This window comes from Patella vulgata, chromosome 4 (genome assembly GCF_932274485.2).
Source record: "Patella vulgata chromosome 4, xgPatVulg1.2, whole genome shotgun sequence".
Lineage (NCBI taxonomy): Eukaryota > Metazoa > Mollusca > Gastropoda > Patellidae > Patella > Patella vulgata.
The window spans coordinates 64,528,965-64,552,976 of NC_065882.2; the positions used below are offsets into that span (position 1 = coordinate 64,528,965).

The 24,012-nt window shown below is 39.4% G+C and overlaps 1 protein-coding gene across 1 annotated transcript; it reads left to right on the top strand.

The window, feature by feature from the left end:
- Window positions 1–2,924: 2,924 nt before the first annotated feature.
- On the top strand, window positions 2,925–12,974 carry LOC126818005 (trace amine-associated receptor 5-like; the record flags this gene model as incomplete). The annotated part of the gene is made up of 5 exons (XM_056100265.1): window positions 2,925–3,067; window positions 3,395–3,512; window positions 7,413–7,469; window positions 7,845–7,906; window positions 12,953–12,974. Coding segments are annotated over 5 exons (402 nt in total), but the record flags the coding sequence as incomplete, so codon positions are not given.
- Between the last annotated feature and the right edge of the window lie 11,038 nt (window positions 12,975–24,012).

The following is a 24,012-nucleotide window of genomic DNA, read 5'->3' on the forward strand; positions in this document are numbered from 1 at the left end:
GATCTGAATTGAAATATTAACATTTTGAATGTGTATTAGAAAACAAAGTTATTAAAGAAGCATTTTGTAAGAGCTAAATCTGCCTATTGCAGGTCTTTTCAAAGTTGGCTATTTCAAAATGTTAACATTTCAATTCCATCATTATATTTTCTCCTTTATGAATAAATTACAGCGTCATAGCGGGACTGGGTAAATAAATAGATCATAAAATATGCTTGAATGATTTAAGTAAATATTTGTTTTTCATAAGTGTAATGTGTATGTATCCACTGGGGAATTTCCTCGTCCACCAAACATTCCTCCACAACAATTTTCTGAAAAGAGAAAACCAAAAGAGCGTGGGTATGCAGGTAACCATAGCAACTTTGTGCATCCACGTATCCACGTTGGAATTGCCAAACATCACTCTATACAGAAAAAGCATGATACCAATATATATGTATTTTGGGTGCATTCTTCTTAGCGTATCATCTTGAAACTGTGCATACTTATTCTTTGTACCCTAAGGAACATCCCCCTATCGTTTGGGGTGCATGCCTATTTTCTTTTTGAGTGTCTGTGTGTCGCCTACAGGCCACAATTCTTAAGTGATCATCTTGAAACTTTACATTCTTATTCCTTATACACTAAGGATGATCCCTATTGTTCTGGGCGCATGCCCGATCCCCAGGAGCAGAGCCACGCACATTTCTTGTATTAGTTTGTTTGTCGTCTACAGGCCGCATTTCTTACCATATCATCTTGAAACTGTGCATACATATTCTTTATACCCTAAGGACCACCCCTATCGTTTGGGGTGCATGCCCAACCCCAAAGGGCAGAGCCACGCCCATTTTCTTTTTGTGCGTCTGTGTGTCGCCTACATGCCACAGTTCTTAATCGATCGTCTTGAAAAAATTTCATATGAATTCCTTATACCCTAAGGATGGTCCCTATTGTGTTTGGTGCATGCGCGACCCCCCATTTTTTGTATTTCTTTTTTTGTCATCCACAGACCGCATTTCTTAACGTATCACCTTGCAACTTTGAATACGTATTCCTTCTATCCTAACCAACATCCCTATTGTTTGTGGTGAATGCCCATCCCCCAGGGACAGAGCCACACCCATTTTCTTTTTGTGTGTTTGTCACTTACAGCCCGCAATGCTTTTATCGATCGTCTTGAAAACTTTTTTATACTTATTCCTAAAGCTGACCTCTATTATTTTTGGTACATGCCCGAACCCCTGGGACAGAGCCACGCCCATTGTTTGTGTGTCTTTTGTGTCGCCTACAGGCCGCAATTCTTAACAGATCCTTTTGAAACTTTGCATACCTATTCATTATACCCTAAGGATGCCCCCAATAGTTTGTTGGTGATTGCCCAACGCCCAGGGACAGAGCCACACCCAGTTCGTAAATTTGTGCGTTACCTTTTCAATGAAGTCCGCCAAGTCGGTTAGAAGACGGAGACGTATTTTTTAACAGCGTGTTGTGTCGCGCAAAAGGTCTTATTTTCTCACTAAGATGTTCATTTATATTGTTCAGGCGTTCACAGGGACTGACACGCGACCATTTAGTAGTAAAAAGTTGCCCAGTAAAATTGACTGGGAAGCCATTAGATTTTCGACAAGGATCCAATAGGACAGTTCCTGAACGTACAGGATGAGTGTAATGAGACCTACGTTCAGAGCTGAACTAATGTATTCCTTATAGCCTAAGGTCGTCAATTATTGATTTTGGTGAATGCCCCGACCCACATGGGCAGAGCCACACCCAATGTTTGTCTTTAGTGCCCGAAGGCCACAATTCTGAATGGATTATCTTGGAACTTGGTATACTTATTCCTTATACCCTAAGGACGGCAACTACTGATGTTGTCATTTCAATAACAGGGTGGTACCTATTTGTATTGTTCCATATCCAACCCCCAGAGGCTGAGCTACACTCATTTTTGTATTTATCGTCTACAGACTGCAATTCTAAATGGATCATCTTGGAACTTTGCATATTTATTCCTTATACCGTAAAGACAGCAACTATTTATTTTGGTGCTTGCCCTGACCACCTGGGGCAGTGTCACTCCCACGTTTTTTTTAATATTTTGTCTGTAAATTTGGCAAAACAAACCCAACGCCTAGCCTTCTTTGCCTCTTGTCATATTACAGCCATTTTATATTTCATTCTCTTCATTTTAAAAAGTACCATATCAATTAAAGCTGGAATGTGGACGTATATTGCAGCGTTAGCGATGCTCTCGTTTAAAGATGAAAGTAGGGTGTCAGATGTCCCGTGTAGAATTTTCCACCACTTATTGACTTTGTCCTGCGTCCTGTGGTGATTTTGTTTTAATAATTTGCAAAATCACTGGCGTTGCAACTGAGCACAAGTAGGCTACTTTATAGGGCTATGCCTGGCGTGCGTGCGCAGTCTGGTCCGGGTTGCCGCAGGACCCCGATATAAAGCGGGCTGGATGGATATGGAGGTTTAGACCGACTTGCAGGGGCCAAACACCGACCACCCCCGCATACCTAAATACCCAAAACAGACTTAAATCTGCGCGCGCAGATTAGTAAACGGAAATTAGACAGAGCCCTAGTTAGATTAACCAGCTGAGCTTGTGGTACCTACGATTTCTAAACAATATTCATTTGTTTTATTTCAGATCCAAGATGAGCAACCATACTGTTAACGCATCCGCTTTTGTCTTTCCGATTGGAACAACAATTATCATTGGTGTAATATCAAGTTTGTTAGCCCTGTTCACGGCCGGCTCTAATCTTCTAGTGCTCATCACGTTCGCCAAGAATGAATCTTTACGGGTTTTTAGTGATTTCTTTATCTTAAATTTGGCATGTGCCGATTTTATTATTGGTTTTATTTGCATACCACCTTATATACCTTACCTATTAACAGGTGTGTGGTCGAGTGGCCGCGCCTTTTGCAAACTTTGGTTGGTCCTCGACTATGTTACCCCGGCGGCTTCAACACTTTGTATGTGTGTCATCAGTATTGACAGGTATTGTCTGGTGGTTTATCCATTAGTTTATAAAGCAAGACAGACCCGCAAAGTCCATCTAATGATGATGTTCATTCCGTGGATAATCACATTTCTGGTATACTGTCCGGCTATTGTACTGTGGGAGATTGTTGCCGGGGTTGATGACCTTCCAGAAACAGTGTGTAGGATACCATTCTACAACAACTTGCCTTATCTTATGCTTGGTGCATTCGTAGAATTCGTCATACCGTTACTAATTATCGCTACACTTAATGTGATTATATTCCTTAATATCCGTCGCAGAGCAAAAGTTGGGACAATAATTGGACCAATAAAACCCCAAGTAGCAACCATACCGCTGCCATCTAGGACCAGCGTAGTAACTTCATCAAGACCAATTCAACGGGAAGTTAGTCGCGACAGAAAGGCTGCTAAGGCATTATTTATTCTCGTGTTTTGCTTTGTTGTATGCTGGTTGCCGTTTGAAGTTATGTCCATGTTGTCCAGTGTCTGGCCATTTGCTATTAACCCTGTATTATTTGAAGTCGGGTTTTGGATATTGTGGTGTAACTCGGCATTAAATCCAATCCTTTATCCATTTTTACACCCGAGGATGAGAAAAGCTTTTTTTAAAATAATTAGATCAAACTGTTCTTGCAAATGATTTTGATTAATAGTAACCATGGGGCAATTCAGCTGATTGTCTTGCTAATGTAACAAAAAAAATCAATACATTAACTTGTCAGTAACAGTTATCAATAAGTGGTCATCTATTAAATAACGATATTTATACCGTGTTCAGATAATCTACATTAGCAGTTCGAACCGGAGAATGAGGAATAATTTCTGATAGACACCAAATGTCCAAAGGCTAATAAACGTTCCCTTAACCAAAATGTTGTTCTTTAAATACATGGTAATCTAGATGATAAGATGCATTATGTGAGAGCTAAATCCGCCTTTTGTAGGTTTTATTTTGGCTTCAAATGTTATATAAACTGTTATTGAAACATTTATTAACTCTCTAGTTCATCGGATTACTCCGATTTTAAGTAGATTAGAACGCTTTGGTCATTTACTGATTTAATTTAAAATTGGAGAAGCGAGACTAGGTCTCTAATAACAAGTACCGTTGTTACGATAATAAACAATCAATAAACATATTGTCAAAACTCCAAACAGTGATAACTTCGCTCAGGATAAAGTAATATGAATGTAATTCTCCATATATACATTTTGCATTATCTATTTTTGAACTATTATAGCAAGAACAACCAGCTCTGCATCTAAATTTTACTTGATGCATCTTTAAAGTAAAAGACGCGGGTTAGATGCCACCATTCCATGTTTATAAATAGAAATCCCAATGTTATCTTACAAGTTTAGGACCAAAATAATGGCGATATGAACATGGTAAAAATTAATGTGAATTTTAGATGGTCATAAGGTATGTTGAACACGCGTGCTGTATGGTAATACTATTTTTTGATTGTATACCAGTACATTCTGCTAAATTCTAATGAAAGATGAAGGTCGTATTTCCCCTGAACCATGATTTGAACAACGGAGCTACCAACGGAGCTACATTGGCTGGTTAACCTGACCTAAATTTTACATTTAAAAAGTAGCAAATAAATAGCATATAGTATTATTCGACTGAGTGGTTACTTGTTGCTAACATGAATATACATTTATTTATTTCTATATATACTCTTCCAAAAAAGTAGTTTTGATATTGAAATGCAAATACCTATGCTTTGAGAGTGTTCACAGATGAAGAACTTATGGCCCCAACAGAGCCACTGAGTTGCTCGTCCGACACGCAGTAGCGCCATACACTTGGGAGGGGTTCATTGTCAAATTTGACACTTCAAGGAAGAGTTGATGAAAACTGTCGCTTGCTGGTTTATCCTATCCATGTTTGCTTTCCTATTGGGTCTTGCATAAGAATTACTGTTTAGCGTATCTTTGCTTTAGTGCGTTACGTTTAATTTGACTGGGAGACGTCGACCTCAACGTCAACCGACAACACTGCAAGAATTGGCCGTGGCACTGCAAGAGAAGTGGGTCAGATTGCCCCAAATCGTAATTGGACGGTTGATTAGGAGCATGCTGAATGTCTGAGGATTGGTGGAGCAATTACTCATTATTAAGACAAAAATCAAAAACGTCCATTTTCACTTTTGACAGTGTATCACTTTGCGAGTTAAATGGGGCCGTCAGATAGGCCGCCCATATGAACTGTTTATGGTCATGTGTAGGCAATTGGCCTGTTATTAACATACACTGGTTACCTCTAATAAAAACAGCAGTGTATTTCCGCAGTTTTGTATTGTTTCTGAATATCCCCTACTTTTTTTGAAGAGTATATCAGTAAACAAACTGTGTTACCCGGCATGCAGGAGTAGAATTTATCAATATTACGTTTTAGTTTTTTGGGTTTTTCAGCTAATACAAAGGAACGACCGAGCGAATTGTTTGTTTTATTAAATCAAAATTTCCGAACAAACAAGCCAACAGTGAGGCTGATGTCCCCCGCCGAAATCCCAAATTAAATAGATGACACATTTGAATTAATAGCATATTTAATTTCTTCAAAAGTATCGAGCAATCAAACTATACACTAAGTTTCATCACAATCTATCAGATTGTGTCCTCACTCTCACTTAATTAGAACTGAAGTTATCGTGTCCCAAAGCATCAACGAATCAAATTATTTATCTCTGCTTACCCTAAGCAGAAAATTCTCATCTTCGAACTCCATCAACGCATTCACCTAATAAACACCTACGCCAATTGTGAACATTCTAACTCAATTAGAATGAGAGTTTTTGTGTTCCAAAAACTCGACCAATCAAATTGCTTATCGCTCTGCTTACACTCAGCAGAAGGTGCTCATTATCAAACTTAGTCAAGGTATTGATGTGAGTGTCCTCACTCTCACTTAAACATGCATTATGCAAGAGCAAAATCTGCTTATTACAAGTCTTTCTTTAGGCCTGAAATGTTATCTAAATTGTCAATTAGACATTAATAAACTCTTGATGTCAAGGCTAGCCTTCGATGTAATGCTGGATTAGATTCTTATATGCCGCTAACGGCCAAAGATAATTAAATCAGAAAAAGTGGATAATCGAGACTATGCTGTTTATATTAATGATTTTAGTAATGATAACCGAGACTATGCAAAAATTTCACCGGTTTCTTTCTCGGCTCATAGTGGATCAATTTGACTGAAATTTTCAGCAAATTACCTTTACACTATCTAGTTTTTAACTATTATAGCGAGAACTGCCATCTCTTTATCTTATCTCCCACAATGTTGTCATTTCAATAACAGGGTGGTACCTATTTGTATTGTTCCATATCCAACCCCCAGAGGCTGAGCTACACTCATTTTTGTATTTATCGTCTACAGACTGCAATTCTAAATGGATCATCTTGGAACTTTGCATATTTATTCCTTATACCGTAAAGACAGCAACTATTTATTTTGGTGCTTGCCCTGACCACCTGGGGCAGTGTCACTCCCACGTTTTTTTTAATATTTTGTCTGTAAATTTGGCAAAACAAACCCAACGCCTAGCCTTCTTTGCCTCTTGTCATATTACAGCCATTTTATATTTCATTCTCTTCATTTTAAAAAGTACCATATCAATTAAAGCTGGAATGTGGACGTATATTGCAGCGTTAGCGATGCTCTCGTTTAAAGATGAAAGTAGGGTGTCAGATGTCCCGTGTAGAATTTTCCACCACTTATTGACTTTGTCCTGCGTCCTGTGGTGATTTTGTTTTAATAATTTGCAAAATCACTGGCGTTGCAACTGAGCACAAGTAGGCTACTTTATAGGGCTATGCCTGGCGTGCGTGCGCAGTCTGGTCCGGGTTGCCGCAGGACCCCGATATAAAGCGGGCTGGATGGATATGGAGGTTTAGACCGACTTGCAGGGGCCAAACACCGACCACCCCCGCATACCTAAATACCCAAAGCAGACTTAAATCTGCGCGCGCAGATTAGTAAACGGAAATTAGACAGAGCCCTAGTTAGATTAACCAGCTGAGCTTGTGGTACCTACGATTTCTAAACAATATTCATTTGTTTTATTTCAGATCCAAGATGAGCAACCATACTGTTAACGCATCCGCTTTTGTCTTTCCGATTGGAACAACAATTATCATTGGTGTAATATCAAGTTTGTTAGCCCTGTTCACGGCCGGCTCTAATCTTCTAGTGCTCATCACGTTCGCCAAGAATGAATCTTTACGGGTTTTTAGTGATTTCTTTATCTTAAATTTGGCATGTGCCGATTTTATTATTGGTTTTATTTGCATACCACCTTATATACCTTACCTATTAACAGGTGTGTGGTCGAGTGGCCGCGCCTTTTGCAAACTTTGGTTGGTCCTCGACTATGTTACCCCGGCGGCTTCAACACTTTGTATGTGTGTCATCAGTATTGACAGGTATTGTCTGGTGGTTTATCCATTAGTTTATAAAGCAAGACAGACCCGCAAAGTCCATCTAATGATGATGTTCATTCCGTGGATAATCACATTTCTGGTATACTGTCCGGCTATTGTACTGTGGGAGATTGTTGCCGGGGTTGATGACCTTCCAGAAACAGTGTGTAGGATACCATTCTACAACAACTTGCCTTATCTTATGCTTGGTGCATTCGTAGAATTCGTCATACCGTTACTAATTATCGCTACACTTAATGTGATTATATTCCTTAATATCCGTCGCAGAGCAAAAGTTGGGACAATAATTGGACCAATAAAACCCCAAGTAGCAACCATACCGCTGCCATCTAGGACCAGCGTAGTAACTTCATCAAGACCAATTCAACGGGAAGTTAGTCGCGACAGAAAGGCTGCTAAGGCATTATTTATTCTCGTGTTTTGCTTTGTTGTATGCTGGTTGCCGTTTGAAGTTATGTCCATGTTGTCCAGTGTCTGGCCATTTGCTATTAACCCTGTATTATTTGAAGTCGGGTTTTGGATATTGTGGTGTAACTCGGCATTAAATCCAATCCTTTATCCATTTTTACACCCGAGGATGAGAAAAGCTTTTTTTAAAATAATTAGATCAAACTGTTCTTGCAAATGATTTTGATTAATAGTAACCATGGGGCAATTCAGCTGATTGTCTTGCTAATGTAACCAAAAAAATCAATACATTAACTTGTCAGTAACAGTTATCAATAAGTGGTCATCTATTAAATAACGATATTTATACCGTGTTCAGATAATCTACATTAGCAGTTCGAACCGGAGAATGAGGAATAATTTCTGATAGACACCAAATGTCCAAAGGCTAATAAACGTTCCCTTAACCAAAATGTTGTTCTTTAAATACATGGTAATCTAGATGATAAGATGCATTATGTGAGAGCTAAATCCGCCTTTTGTAGGTTTTATTTTGGCTTCAAATGTTATATAAACTGTTATTGAAACATTTATTAACTCTCTAGTTCATCGGATTACTCCGATTTTAAGTAGATTAGAACGCTTTGGTCATTTACTGATTTAATTTAAAATTGGAGAAGCGAGACTAGGTCTCTAATAACAAGTACCGTTGTTACGATAATAAACAATCAATAAACATATTGTCAAAACTCCAAACAGTGATAACTTCGCTCAGGATAAAGTAATATGAATGTAATTCTCCATATATACATTTTGCATTATCTATTTTTGAACTATTATAGCAAGAACAACCAGCTCTGCATCTAAATTTTACTTGATGCATCTTTAAAGTAAAAGACGCGGGTTAGATGCCACCATTCCATGTTTATAAATAGAAATCCCAATGTTATCTTACAAGTTTAGGACCAAAATAATGGCGATATGAACATGGTAAAAATTAATGTGAATTTTAGATGGTCATAAGGTATGTTGAACACGCGTGCTGTATGGTAATACTATTTTTTGATTGTATACCAGTACATTCTGCTAAATTCTAATGAAAGATGAAGGTCGTATTTCCCCTGAACCATGATTTGAACAACGGAGCTACCAACGGAGCTACATTGGCTGGTTAACCTGACCTAAATTTTACATTTAAAAAGTAGCAAATAAATAGCATATAGTATTATTCGACTGAGTGGTTACTTGTTGCTAACATGAATATACATTTATTTATTTCTATATATACTCTTCCAAAAAAGTAGTTTTGATATTGAAATGCAAATACCTATGCTTTGAGAGTGTTCACAGATGAAGAACTTATGGCCCCAACAGAGCCACTGAGTTGCTCGTCCGACACGCAGTAGCGCCATACACTTGGGAGGGGTTCATTGTCAAATTTGACACTTCAAGGAAGAGTTGATGAAAACTGTCGCTTGCTGGTTTATCCTATCCATGTTTGCTTTCCTATTGGGTCTTGCATAAGAATTACTGTTTAGCGTATCTTTGCTTTAGTGCGTTACGTTTAATTTGACTGGGAGACGTCGACCTCAACGTCAACCGACAACACTGCAAGAATTGGCCGTGGCACTGCAAGAGAAGTGGGTCAGATTGCCCCAAATCGTAATTGGACGGTTGATTAGGAGCATGCTGAATGTCTGAGGATTGGTGGAGCAATTACTCATTATTAAGACAAAAATCAAAAACGTCCATTTTCACTTTTGACAGTGTATCACTTTGCGAGTTAAATGGGGCCGTCAGATAGGCCGCCCATATGAACTGTTTATGGTCATGTGTAGGCAATTGGCCTGTTATTAACATACACTGGTTACCTCTAATAAAAACAGCAGTGTATTTCCGCAGTTTTGTATTGTTTCTGAATATCCCCTACTTTTTTTTGAAGAGTATATCAGTAAACAAACTGTGTTACCCGGCATGCAGGAGTAGAATTTATCAATATTACGTTTTAGTTTTTTGGGTTTTTCAGCTAATACAAAGGAACGACCGAGCGAATTGTTTGTTTTATTAAATCAAAATTTCCGAACAAACAAGCCAACAGTGAGGCTGATGTCCCCCGCCGAAATCCCAAATTAAATAGATGACACATTTGAATTAATAGCATATTTAATTTCTTCAAAAGTATCGAGCAATCAAACTATACACTAAGTTTCATCACAATCTATCAGATTGTGTCCTCACTCTCACTTAATTAGAACTGAAGTTATCGTGTCCCAAAGCATCAACGAATCAAATTATTTATCTCTGCTTACCCTAAGCAGAAAATTCTCATCTTCGAACTCCATCAACGCATTCACCTAATAAACACCTACGCCAATTGTGAACATTCTAACTCAATTAGAATGAGAGTTTTTGTGTTCCAAAAACTCGACCAATCAAATTGCTTATCGCTCTGCTTACACTCAGCAGAAGGTGCTCATTATCAAACTTAGTCAAGGTATTGATGTGAGTGTCCTCACTCTCACTTAAACATGCATTATGCAAGAGCAAAATCTGCTTATTACAAGTCTTTCTTTAGGCCTGAAATGTTATCTAAATTGTCAATTAGACATTAATAAACTCTCGATGTCAAGGCTAGCCTTCGATGTAATGCTGGATTAGATTCCTATATGCCGCTAACGGCCAAAGATAATTAAATCAGAAAAAGTGGATAATCGAGACTATGCTGTTTATATTAATGATTTTAGTAATGATAACCGAGACTATGCAAAAATTTCACCGGTTTCTTTCTCGGCTCATAGTGGATCAATTTGACTGAAATTTTCAGCAAATTACCTTTACACTATCTAGTTTTTAACTATTATAGCGAGAACTGCCATCTCTTTATCTTATCTCCCACAATGTATCTTTAATTAGAACTAAAATTATCGTGTCCCAAAGCATCAACTAATCAAATTGCTTATCTATGCTTACCCTAAGCAAAAAATGCTCATCTTCGAACTCAATCAAGGCAATGACCTAATAAACACCTACATCAAGTTTGAACATTCTAGCTCAAGAGAGTTATTGTGTCTCAAAAAAATGTGACAGGTAGACAGACAGACGGACGAACCCATTTTAATAGTTCCCTGCTTTCTTCGAAAGGTGGGGGGCAAAAACAAAGGAGCGAAGAGCCGCCAGTAGGAAAGATTTTATTTAGAAAACAACTGTTGCTGCTGTCATCAGAGCCCATTTTATCGTGCTACCGTGCTCTGAGAAATAAAAAGACTGAGAAAATTTCAATTTGGACAAAAAAGGCGCTAGATATCACTATGCAGTTCGGTTAGATGGAGAAAGCTCATTCCGTAAAAACTCCCCACATCCAACGTGTGACACATATTCTCTTCTTTGCTACATATTTTAATAGTTAGGACGTATCTTTAAAGGACAATATTGGTGTCAGTCATTATCACATATGTGATAGGACTGGTTAAACACGTTCCAAATATAATTTTAAAACAGAGATCATTGCTACGATAGATGCGTTATTGAGCTTTCAAGAAAGCGGAGTAACGAACGCAAAAGGAAAACACGAGTTATCCTTCTTCATAACTGACTGAAGTGACGAGTGATAACAGATACACGGGTAGGGTGCCCCACCATAAATAAATATCTCCAAATATCTCGACAATTACACCACAATATCTATATATACACCAAGCCTTAAATCAGTTTCAAACATTTATAGTCACTAAATAAACGGACATGTTGTACTTAAACGCTATGACCATTTAATCATCCATAAATAATACACTGAAAGATGGTTCCGAGTGTCGGCCATAACATCCGAACACATGTGAGTAAAAAATAGGTTACGTGCCCTTGTTTTGGAATTAGTCTCGCTTAACCAGTCTACCGACCATTCTACGTTTGATTAACAGGCGGGGATAATCAAGACTACTTTTTTACGAAACCTAGCAGAAAGCTGAAACAATAAAATGAATTTAGAAACACGCACGTTGGGCAACTCAACAATTGTTTTAAGAACCTTGTAAAATTAAAATGAAACTACTGCTAGTATCATGTTCTTGCCGAACGCATGTAGTTCAGAGATATTATTTGTACTAAACTAAAAGATGCGGCTCCTAATGTCACAGTTAATATTAAAGCAATTTAAAAAATAAAACGAACGTAATTTCTAAAGCTGCTGTAATAACCAATAAGCTAAATATTACTGCTATTCAAAATCGTCAACAATAGATTTTTTACGACTGTAATAGTTGATAGATATGTAGAGAATTGCACGTGCGATGGCTATTTATAGTATCATAGACCCTACCGCTGAGTATTATCATAGTGCGTAGTAAGCGAGAAATCAGTTCTAGATAAGCCACTGAAGCGTGTACATTCGCCGTGTCGAGACCAACTTTCTGTACGGAGAAAATTTTGGGTGCAGGGGTCACCCTAACACGGGCGAATTTCTGCTCACTAATAATTCCTTCGAAGACCAAAAATTGTACATGCCCGACCCCCGGGACAGAGCCGCGCCCATTTTTGTATTTGGGTTGGTTTTTTTTGTCACCTACAGGTCACAATTCTTAATGGATCAACTTGAAACTTTGCATACTTATTCCCTATACCCTAAGAATCACGCCCATTTTCTCTTTGCGTGACTGTGCGTTGCCTACGGGCCATAATTTCTAACAGATCCCTTGGAATCTTTGCATATCCATTCCTTATACCCTAAGGATGATCTCTATAGTTTTTGGTGAATGCCCGATCCTCAAGGACTGAGCCACGCTCATTTTTCTTTTTTTCTTTGTGTGTCTGTGTGTTGCCTACAAGCCACAATTTTTAATGGATCTTGGAATTTGATATACGCTAAGTATGACCTGTATTATTTTGGTACATGCCCGACCACCTGGGACTGAGCCACGCGTGTCTTTTTGTCGGCTATAGGCCACAATTCTTAACAGATTCCTTTGAAGCTTTGCATACCTCTTCCTTATACCCAAAGGATGACCACTATTGTCTTTGTTGAATGCCCGACCCCCAGGGACAGAGCCACTCGCAATGTTTTTTTAATATTTTGTCTGTAAATAATCTACAAGTTGCAATTATTAACAGATTTGGACCCAGTTCAGTATGATCCATCATAGGGTTGTAGATATTTATATTTGTCCATGTCCTACTCCCAGGAGTAAAGCCACCCAATTTTTGTATTTTGTCTACAGACTAGAATTCAGAATGGATCATCTTGGAACTATGTGTTGTTTTGCACAAATCTCGACCTAATATAGTACTACACATTGTACCAAACCCATACGAGTTATGATTTGTTGTTGTGTCGCTATAAATACTGCACGTCGAGCGTGTGTCCAATCTCACTCAGTCTCTCATAAAACCCGAGATTGCTAGAATTTACCTGTTCCATGGCTTGCCATTAAGATCAGCCAATAGGAGTTCGATGTCTTCACTCTAGATTGTATTCAATCAGAATCACGTTTATTTCCAGTTCTTCTTGATTCAACCGAATTTATTGTTTTCGGATATACGCTAGAGATTTTACTCTTGAGGTGGTATTAAATTTTTATAAAGTTCTAATTTCCGCTGGATCATACTTACATTTTGAACTTATTTTTCTTCAGTTGCATAAATCATCGGTATGAATTAATACCACCTACGTCGGTAGAAATGAATCAAAATCTACATATTAAAAGTATGAAAATTTTTGCTGAAAACACCATTTAGTAGCGGAAACCCATTCTACTTCAAACATAAAAGTCCCGTTATTATGAAAAACACATCAATAAGCTATGTGTGAATAGCCTATAACAACTTAACTACAGCACTAAATTGTATATATCTCTTTACGTACTAACAACAAGCTGTTATCCGACACGCTGTGACCACTGACCGACACGAAATGTCATCTGACAAACTCTTGTCGTTGATCGTTATAAATTTATAAATCAACTTGTATAGATTTATATGTATTTTTCATAAGAAATAATATCATACTATAAACTTTAAAATAACAGATGAATCAATTTATCAAAATAAACTGTGCAATTTGTGCAGTTCCCTTGAAGTCGGTTTGGGTTTTTGATTTATCCATAGTAACACGTGCTTTTCAAACAGCAACACATAGAAATGAAATGAAATGGAATGTGGTTTAACGTTCAGCTGTTCTGCTCTGACTGGGCTTATGGAGACGGGGATTCGCAATACAGTGTGCTATGGGGGAAGTTTTGCCCTGACAACGGCGCTACGGCCTACCCATATATCGAAAACCAATTGCCAAGGGATCTTTTAAGTGCATGCCGAGGTGTACACGGGACCTCGTTTTTTCGTCCCACCCGAACGACTAGATGCTGTCCGTGTCAGGCTCTTCGTCCTCCACCACTGATAAGGGAGATAACACGTCGGAAAATCTCGATGACCTTTCTCGGCCAACACTGGGAGCAAACCGCGACGCTCAGGCTATCGAGCCAACGTCTTATTCACTTGGTCACCGTGGCTCCAGCAAGCTATAGACCCAGGGGCAGGAATTTGGGGTTTAACAACAGAATAAATTGTGCCTTGTGGCAGCAAGGGAAGTCGGATATGAGATGGTTCGAAATGAAATATCGCTTAAAACAATTATGAAGACCCACCTCATAGACGAGAAGTGGTCACACTGGATTCTCATCTGCCCGTACGGGTCTTGTTTAAACTTTAAACCAAGAGCATTTATCAACTGTGGAATATATGCTCTGTTTACACGTTGAAAATGTATGCGAGTCTGAAAACCCTAATGTGGAATCCAATCACGAACGGTCAAATTAAGTTAGCCCTATAGTGATTAAGTTGCCGGGAGTAGCCTTTAAAAGATTGATGCATTTCGCTGTGACTTATATTAAAATTGTTGACTGATACCATTGTGATGATTATGATAAACTTAGTACTATATTATGGTTTGGAATGTAAGTATTTGTGTTCGTTCGGGAATATGACAAGATATTCGTCATGTGCAAATGTACCCAGTGATTTATGTGATATAACAAATCTTAAATGTTTGTTTGATTCAGGGGTAATTTCGTCTACATCATGTCCATTCAGATATTCTTATAAAACTTAAGAATTCGCAATCCATTATTGTAACTACTATCTGTAGCAGTTAGAGGAGCCATGTCACTGCAGCAATTTGCAGTGAAGTTATATGTAGGCCTGACCCCTAGGAGTGGGTTCTTAAATGGGGTTACCTCCCATAGTTCAGTAAAATTGATCACAAAGATGAGACCACTCTAGTCTTGTGGACGTAGCCATGTGCTCAGGGTGATCTAGGCTGGAATCTTGACGTATATTTTTTTGTTTATCCCACATAAAGTTGTCAACGATTGTTATCTCCCTAGGAATAAACTACTGGTATTTTGGGTAATGGTACGACTATTGAATGATTCAATCAATTTGTATGGCATCTTCAGTAGCCCTGAAAGTAGGGCGTCAAACCACATTTTACACTGTCTGGCGTCTTCATTAGGCCGGAGAAAAGTAGGACGTCAAACCCCATCGTTTAAACAAGTGCGAATTTATTCAACGAGTGCGAATAGAAGATTTTATCTCTATATATATAATGCAATTGGTGTTTTTAAAACGTCTTACTTTCTACTCCATACGGGCTAATGAAAACTGGCATTCAACATGCATTGTGTTCTGAGGGGAATTTTGCTCGGGCAGCGGAGTTTTTCGCCTATTCTTATTTTAAATTCCAGCTGCCAGGGGCACTTTTACGTGCACGCAAGCGTGTACACGAGACTTAAGTTGTACTGACCTTCCGCGAGACTAGATATCGTTCTTTGCCGGAGCCCTCGTTTTTGTCCCATCTAAACGACTAGATGCACGCGGTTGTTTGCCAGGACCTCTGCACCAATGACACATGGACCAATACATGTTAAATATACATACTTGAGTCTAGGGGATTATTTATGATGTTATTCAAAATTATTTATTTATTTTCTTGGTCAGAGTGAAAATACCTTTTTATATAGATCGTAGGGATCTAAATAGCCGGCAAGTAATGAAACATGAATAAAAAGGGGTTTAACGTCCTACTTTTCTTCTCCAGTCCAGAGCATGTGAAAATGTTCATGGTCATTTTATACATCCATGCTCAAAGGGGCATTATGGAAGATTAAATGTAGAGTTGACTGTTCTCACTATAATAGTTAAAAACTAGATAATGTAGAGGGAATATGCTTAAGATTTCAGTCAAATTGCTCCACTCTGAACCGAGATATTAGCGATTGAATTTTAGGCCTAGCCTCGATCATCATTACTAAAGTCGGTACGATAAAAAAAAACTTAATCTCGATTATCCATTTTTAGATTTTATCATTAATGAGCGTTGAGCAGCAGATCGCATTCAAATCGTGTTAATAAATGTCTAATTAATAGTTTATATAACATTTCAGGCCCCAAAGAAAGACCCTACAATAGGCATATTTAGCTCTTGTATAATGTATGTTTAAACATACATTATGCAAGAGCTAAATCCGATTATTGCAAGTCTTAATTTAGGCTTCAGATCTTATAGAAATTATAAATTAGATCTTTATTTAAACAACAAGCCCAAAATCAACTCTGTAGACCCACGGATGGCTCGGTTACAGCTTGGATTTAAATAGGATTTCACTGATTGATTAAATCAAAAATGGCGCCCCATGCGGAGATTATTAACCGTTACGTTGACGTCATCAGTTAGATCGAGGCCAAATGATTGAAAGTTCGGTATATACGGCCTTGATATTATGTTCAGTTGTGGTTAAAATGAGAGTTTGGGTGTTGGTATTATACACTCTTTTGTCACTTGCGTTTACAGAAAAGTTATGGAAATTGATAAACGTCGTAGCTAACATCACCCTAGTTGAATTGCCGTCCCATTGGATCACTGTAGTGTTTCCTATTTGTCTGCTTCGAGAGTCACGTAGTCACGTTACAGTACAAGTGTACACGCAGGCTAACAAGAAGTCGGCCATAATTATGCCTCATTGATTTGGTCCATTCCTTTCAAACTTTCGCTTCTTATCTATATAATAAAAGTCCTATTTTTAATTTGTAGTAAAAATAAATGTGATACAAATTGAATTGCAACCCCGTCTCAAGCCATTGAAAACGTTACTTGATAATCGAGATTATGTAGGTGGAGCTAACGCCTGTCAATCAAACGATCGGCCAAGGTGAAGATATATTTGACTACCATTTCTAGTCAAATATTACAACGATGATAACTTTGTTCAGAATAAAGTAATTAGTCTGAAATTTTCAATATATTCTTCTTTCATCGTCTACTTTTGAACTGTTATAGCACGAATGGCCAAATCTCTATAAAAATCTCCCATAATGTACCTTTAATATAGGATCGTTTCACAATATGTATGGCGAAAGCCCGTCTTCATTATCCCAGCAGTTTGCTAAAAGTGGGGCATTGCCTAAAATTTAAAATTATGATCATAAATATTACCACATTTCCACCAAATTTTAGACATTGGACACCAAATATCTCCGAAAAGCCCCCGTTAACAACCCAGAATTGAAATCTACTCAAAAGACTGATGCCGTTTTTTCGCCCCATCTAAACGAATAACCCTCTATTAGCATAGGGAAACCAGATAGTAACTTAGTCGACCAACACTGGGGTCTAACCCGGTAACACCTGGCTAGTAGAAGGGGACGTGTTTAACAGGTTAAGTATGCTTGATGTGTATTATGTTTAGTTTTTCTCGGGGAGGTCCGGGAGTCGCGTCAGTGGTGGAGGGGGTCGGGATTGTAAACAGAAGGATGGCTAAAGGGCACTGTGTCCCACTGGAATAAATACAAAATTACACATTTTATTTATATATTCAATTTTTAGAGCTTCTTTTCATTTGTTGTTACACATATAACATTTTAATCGAATCAATCTTAACATCCAGAGGCTTTTTATATAAATGATATAACCGGAGAACCGTATAACCGAGGCCAATAACCGGATAACCGTGTCACTCGCAATAATAACCGGATAGCTTTCTTGAAGAACCACCAGGACAATTTTGACAATTATCACCAGCCCAATATTTGTTATCTGTGCAACAAAAAGATGAACGTTTATGCCTTCTCAGTCCCTCAAAAGTCTGACCATCTTCCATTACACCCAGTCCTTGCTGCACTGTAGACCGTTTTGATACGCTCGCTGGAACCTGAGAGCAGACAGTTACACCTGCAAGGATTTTAAAATTGGGTGTTTTTGGTGCCGGAGCAGGTGTATCTGGAGGTATCGAGGCTGTGAAGGTCCATGTATTGTATATAGAGGGCTGGATAGGCCTCACTCTCTTACCCTCTGAAATCATACAGACCTTGTCTTTAGACTTACATAGATCATAGGGTAAGTACTGTAAGATGTTCGTATAGCAACTGGGAGAGTTCATCTGATACTTAGTGCCGTAACCGCTCAATGGAATGATGTATTTGGTACCACCTGGTTGTAGAACGTTGGTCTGTCCTGGATCGACCTTAACATTTACCAAAATCTGCCTAGTAACCTCCAATGGCAAGTACAGTTCAAAATTTTCAACGAAGAAAGAATTCCCCGACTCCCCGGATGTGATCGGTGCATTATTTTGCAACCACTGAAAGTTTGGTATTTTCAGAGTGACTTCATCGCCTTTGAATAGTGTGCCCAGGTCAATATAATCCTTGGCCCCGGCAACTGAAGGGGTTGTCGGTATGGTCATATAGAAGGATTCTTTGTTGGTACAACTTATGTCAGACCTGTAGCTGATGACCTGAGCGATAGCCGTATGAGATGGCAAATTCAAGGCAGTTGTACACACGCTCGCCTCTGCCCCGCCATTCGAGTAGGTTAGAACATTGCAGTATTCGTTGACAATTCCCCAAATGTGTAGAGTCGAGACCAAATGGGAGACGACAGCTGTATTCTTCAAAAACGAACTATCGATTTGCTGTGTGTTCTGGTAAGCTATCTGTAAATTTTGTGCCATACCGAAAGCTAATTTAGCTCTGACAGCTTTTGCTAGAGACTCTATCAGTTCAAATTGAAATTCAAAAATCTGTTCGTTAATCGAAATATATTCGGCCATGTCCTCTTTAATGGTCAAACAATCACCCTTTCCTGCGATTCCAGCTTCAACAAGCGCTGATGCCACAGTTGAACCGTCAAAAGCAATATCACAGACCTCTTCTATCGCTGTCTCCCAAGCCGCACCAAGCGCAGCTATTTGACTTTGTTGCACTGCGGGACTGTAGTCATTGTACATCCGTAGGAACATGTTGGATTTGTCTACGATACCAGGATCATTTCCATTCAACCCAGAAGCCAAATCGCCGACAATTTTCAAAAATGCACTATTTTTAGCAAAGCCTGTATTCAAATCTTGGGCCTTTTGGGCTAAATTTGGTAAAATGGTTAATGTAAGGGTTACTAATCTAACAATATTCACACCAGCTTGGGCCACATCGTTAGCACGATCTATTATATCCGTCAAATCGGGACTCCCTAAAATATACTCTAATGGATTGCATGCACCAACAATTGCCAAAACCAATGCAGCAATTTTAGATGCAATGTCGGCTATTGTGGAACCGAAAGCTAATTGAAGAAGAAGGGTAAGCTTATTTGTCAGTGGTCCTGACTTTTGTTTTATTTGAGAATCAAAGGTATTTAACATCCCTTCTACAAAAGCGACATCGGCTGTGGATTTTTGAGTATCATAGGTGGCCAGGGACGAGAAATAGTTTCCGAGGGCAGAAAAGTTATCCTGCAGGTAGCTGGCAATATCATCAATTTTACCACTCAGAATATCAAAATAGTTTGCTGCTTGCATGCTGAGCAATTCCGATACACGGTTTATCTGCAGTTGTTCTAGAAGTAGGATGTAGTTGGTAATAGGATCCAGAGTTTTTGTTGTTACACCTGCTTCGTTCCTGGAACTCTTAATGAACAGAAAAACAGCATCTTTTAAAGATGACATTATGCAGTATGTTGTGTATTCTGTTTTTATTATGTGATTGTCACAGGCTACTAGATATGACCACCTGGGCACGAAGGTGATGGGTGCGACGCGGTCGAGCCACGCCTTAAATCCCTTCAAATCGAAATTAGCTCGAAGTTCTTCAGCTTTCTTATGTATGGATGGAAGAATTTCTTTTATTTCGGCAGAGGTCAAACCGGAGTAGTAGGTTAGAGGTAGCTCACGGAATATAGTTAGAGTTTCATATTTCATGTTGTTAACATTTGCAGTGTTCCAGTCGCTATTTCCTTTCCTATCCATAAACTTCTGCACGGCATCGATGATAAAACGTAAAACGCAATCTGGTCGATAAATGGTCTTTACTTTACATTCCTTGTTGGTGCCACAATCAAAAGCCTTTGGCCAGTCGTGCTTGCAATCCTCACTTTTGACGTCTACATATCTGTTATGAGTAGTAACCAAACTACTTATTTGGGTATCTGACTGTTTGACGAACTGAGCGACTATTGCACTACCTTGTACATATAATTCAGATATCACACCGTTCAGTACCTCAAAATCTGAAGGCTTGATAAAGCGGCCAGTTTCAAAGTATTTCTGGAAGTACGTTTTGAAACCACATTTTGTTGTGTGTGTGTCAGTTCGACATTGGTCCAAATTTTGTATGAACTCGTTGGCCTTGCAATAATATTCAGCTTTAAGTTTCGCGTTAGTTCCACCGGAACATGCAGTACTCATTCTACTCTGAACAGCTGTGATACGAGTGTATGCTCTGGATCTCCATTTTTCGGTAGTGGCACTATTTGTAAGGTAATTGGTTCCTAGTCTTACCAGACCCGAATGTTCAAATGGCCTTTTTACGCTGTCTGCACTAAAATGATCCACAATAGCGGTCTGGTATAGCTTGTCCATCACATTGTGCCTTGCATCATTATCCACGGCCAGGTTAGACATCTCGTTAACACGTTGGGTGGTTAGTTGGCATTGGTGCGAAGATGATGACGGATTCGTGTACTGAACTACGGCCGATAATTTCTCTAGTGCCTGTTTAAAAGAACAGAAGAAGCTGGAATCAAAACATGAAAACGGCCAAACGGTTTTATAACTGTTAAAATCACTACAGACTTGCTGAAATTTCGTTTCCAAATTCTTGAAATGAATGGCTGTCTTTGGTGTTCCTGTGCCCCTAGTTGAAAGCGAGCGATAATGGCCGTTGAGGTCATCAGTATCAGACGACACCAGAAGCGACAGATAAACCCAGAGATTCGCTATTTCTTTGACACCGTCATGTTCTCCCAAGAGCCAGGAGTTATAGGTCAAGTTTGAATTCTGGAAGGTTCCAATCATTTTGTTTTGTCGGGGATATAGAGGATCTATGCTGAAGCTAAGATAGCCGGTGGCAGGGTTGGGGTCAGCTATATACAGGGCGTTCATCAACTCCGCATCTGGTACTGAGGTTCCAGCGCTAAAGGTCTTGGTACATGGTTGACCCCTAGTCGCAGACCAACAGCTGATGACCGCCAGTAAAACCAACTGAACAGCTAAATACATCTTTGTTTACCATTCACTGAAAATATAAGAACTCAATAAAAAAATTAAATAAATCAGGGGATTCCCTCGAGACAAGTTAACTCGAGTGTTGCATTATGACTGAAATGAAAGGAAATGGCGTTTGAACGTCTTACTGTTCTGCACCGACTGGGCTAATGACAGGTCATAGAGTGTACTATGAGGTAAATTTTGCCCTACGGCCTACTCTTATATTGAATTCCAACAGACAGGGGTTCTTTTACGTATACACCAATGTGTATATGGGACCACGGTTTTTCCTCCCATCCGAACGATTATACGCTTTTCCTTTTGCCAGACCCCCAACCCCCCAACCCCGCGTCTTGCGACATAGAAAGTGGGGAACCACGCCGGAAGATGGCGATGAACTCTCTAGGCCAATGACGGAACGAATACGAGACCTCCAGGTTAGCTGACTGACTGATTGGTGGTCCACGGTGGCACAGTGATTAGGGCAGTGGCTCACTAACCCGTATTCGATCTTGTTGTTGGTCGAGAAAGATCCTCAGGATTTTCCAGCTTTTTCGTATATATCAGGGGTGCAATGAATAGTGTCTAATCAATCGAGTGCGAGGACGAAAAACCGAGGCCCCGTTTACATAAAAGAACGCTTAAAGATACATTATGGAAGAATAGGTAAAGAGCTGGCAGTTCTTCAAAAAAAGTAGGGGATATTGCAATGCAAATACCTATGCAGGTTGTGATATGATAAATAGTCATTGACACTTGACATGCTATGAGAGTATGTTCACAGACGAAGAACTTGCATACGATTTACTGTTTAGCGTATCTTTGCTTTAGTGTGCTACGTTTAATTTGCAATGAGACGTCTTCAACATGATGAACGTCTACGTGCGAGCAGAAGCCGACATGCTTAATATGTCACAATCTGTGATCAGCAGATTGTGGAACCGGTACAAAGCACACAATGCTGATGATAGACCTCGTCCAGGTCGTCCTAGAGCCACTACACAAGCCCAGGATCGATAGATTCGTACACAGGTCCTGCGAATCAGCTTTCTGTAAACTTTTACCAAGTTACAGGAATTCGAGTTACACCCAAAACGATTAGAAATCGGCTACATTCAGCCCATTTGCATGGGCGACGACGGCGTGTTGTGCCTCCATTACCTCGCCAGCACATGGCAAACAGGCGTCAATGGTGTAGGATGCGTAGAAATTGGGGTAATCGTCGATGGGCTTGGTAATGTTCTCAGATGAGTCCAGATTTACTCTGAATCTAACGTTACCGTCAGACCACACCCTGGCACCGACAGTTCTGCCCTTTGCTCAACGTGCAGGTCGACGTTTCATCTTTCAAGATGATAATATCCGTGCCCACCGCGCTTGTGTCGGAAATGACTATCTTCAGCGTCACCATTATTGTCCATATGCCTTAGCCAGCCATGTGTCCTGACCTTTTCTCTATAGAGCATGTCTGGGACATGATTGGGAGACGTGTTCGGCGACGTCAACGTAAACCGACAATACTGCAAAAATTGGACGTGGCACTGCAAGAGGAGTGGGTCAGATTGCCCCAAATCGTGATTGGACGTTCGACTCGGAGCATGCCACGAAGAATTGCTGAATGTCCGAGGTGTGGTGGAGCAATTACTCATTATTAGGACAAAAATCAAAAACTTCCATGGGGCCGTCAGATAGCCCATATAAACCGTTTATGTTCATGTGTAGGCAATTGGCCTGTTATTAACATACACTAGTTACCTCTAATAAAAAGAGCAGTGCATTTTTGTAGTTTTGTATTGTTTCTGAATATCCCCTACTTTTTGTTGAAGAGCATAATTAAAAACTAGATAATGTAAAGGGAAATTGCTGAAAATTTCAGTCAAATTGATTCACTCTGAACCTTGATTTTAGCGATTGAAATTTCTCCCTAGTCTTGTTCATCATTACTAAAGTCAGAACGATAAAAAAAACATAGACTCATAATCCATTTCATGATTAAATTTTGAATGGAAGTCGAACGGGAAATCGGAAACTAATCCAATAAACATCGCAGGCTAGCGATGCCATCGAGAGTTGATTATGGTCTGGATAAATTAATTAATGTCTAATTAATAATTTAGATAACATTTCAGGCCTGAAGAAAGACCTGCAATAGGCAGATTTAGCTCTTGCATAATGTATGTTTAACTGTTGGAATCCGACGACGATTGGGCGGAAACGCCACATGTCCGCTGTTTTCAGCACGTTGATCCGCGATGGTTCAGTGAGTATGGCATTTGGTCGCGAGCCAGGAGGTCGACACAATTCCTCGGGATTTTACGGCATGTTTTCTCTTTGCTAATGGAGTAGGACGGCGAATGTGACAGGGAATTACGTTTAGCCGTGCGGAAAACTAATGTAACATATACTTAATGATGTACATGTAAAAGAACCCATAACATTTGAAATCTATATATATATTTGTGACTGTCGTTTGTCTGTCTGTCTGTCTGTTCGGGGTTGGCGGCTACACTAGGTCTGCCCCGAGTCTGAAATTTGGGGTCTAGGGGTAGCTCGGACCGGGGAGTAACATAGGCCAGGTGGCGTTAGTCTACCACTTCCGGTTTCGGAGTTATGACCCCCCAAGCGAAGCCGGTCTGTCGG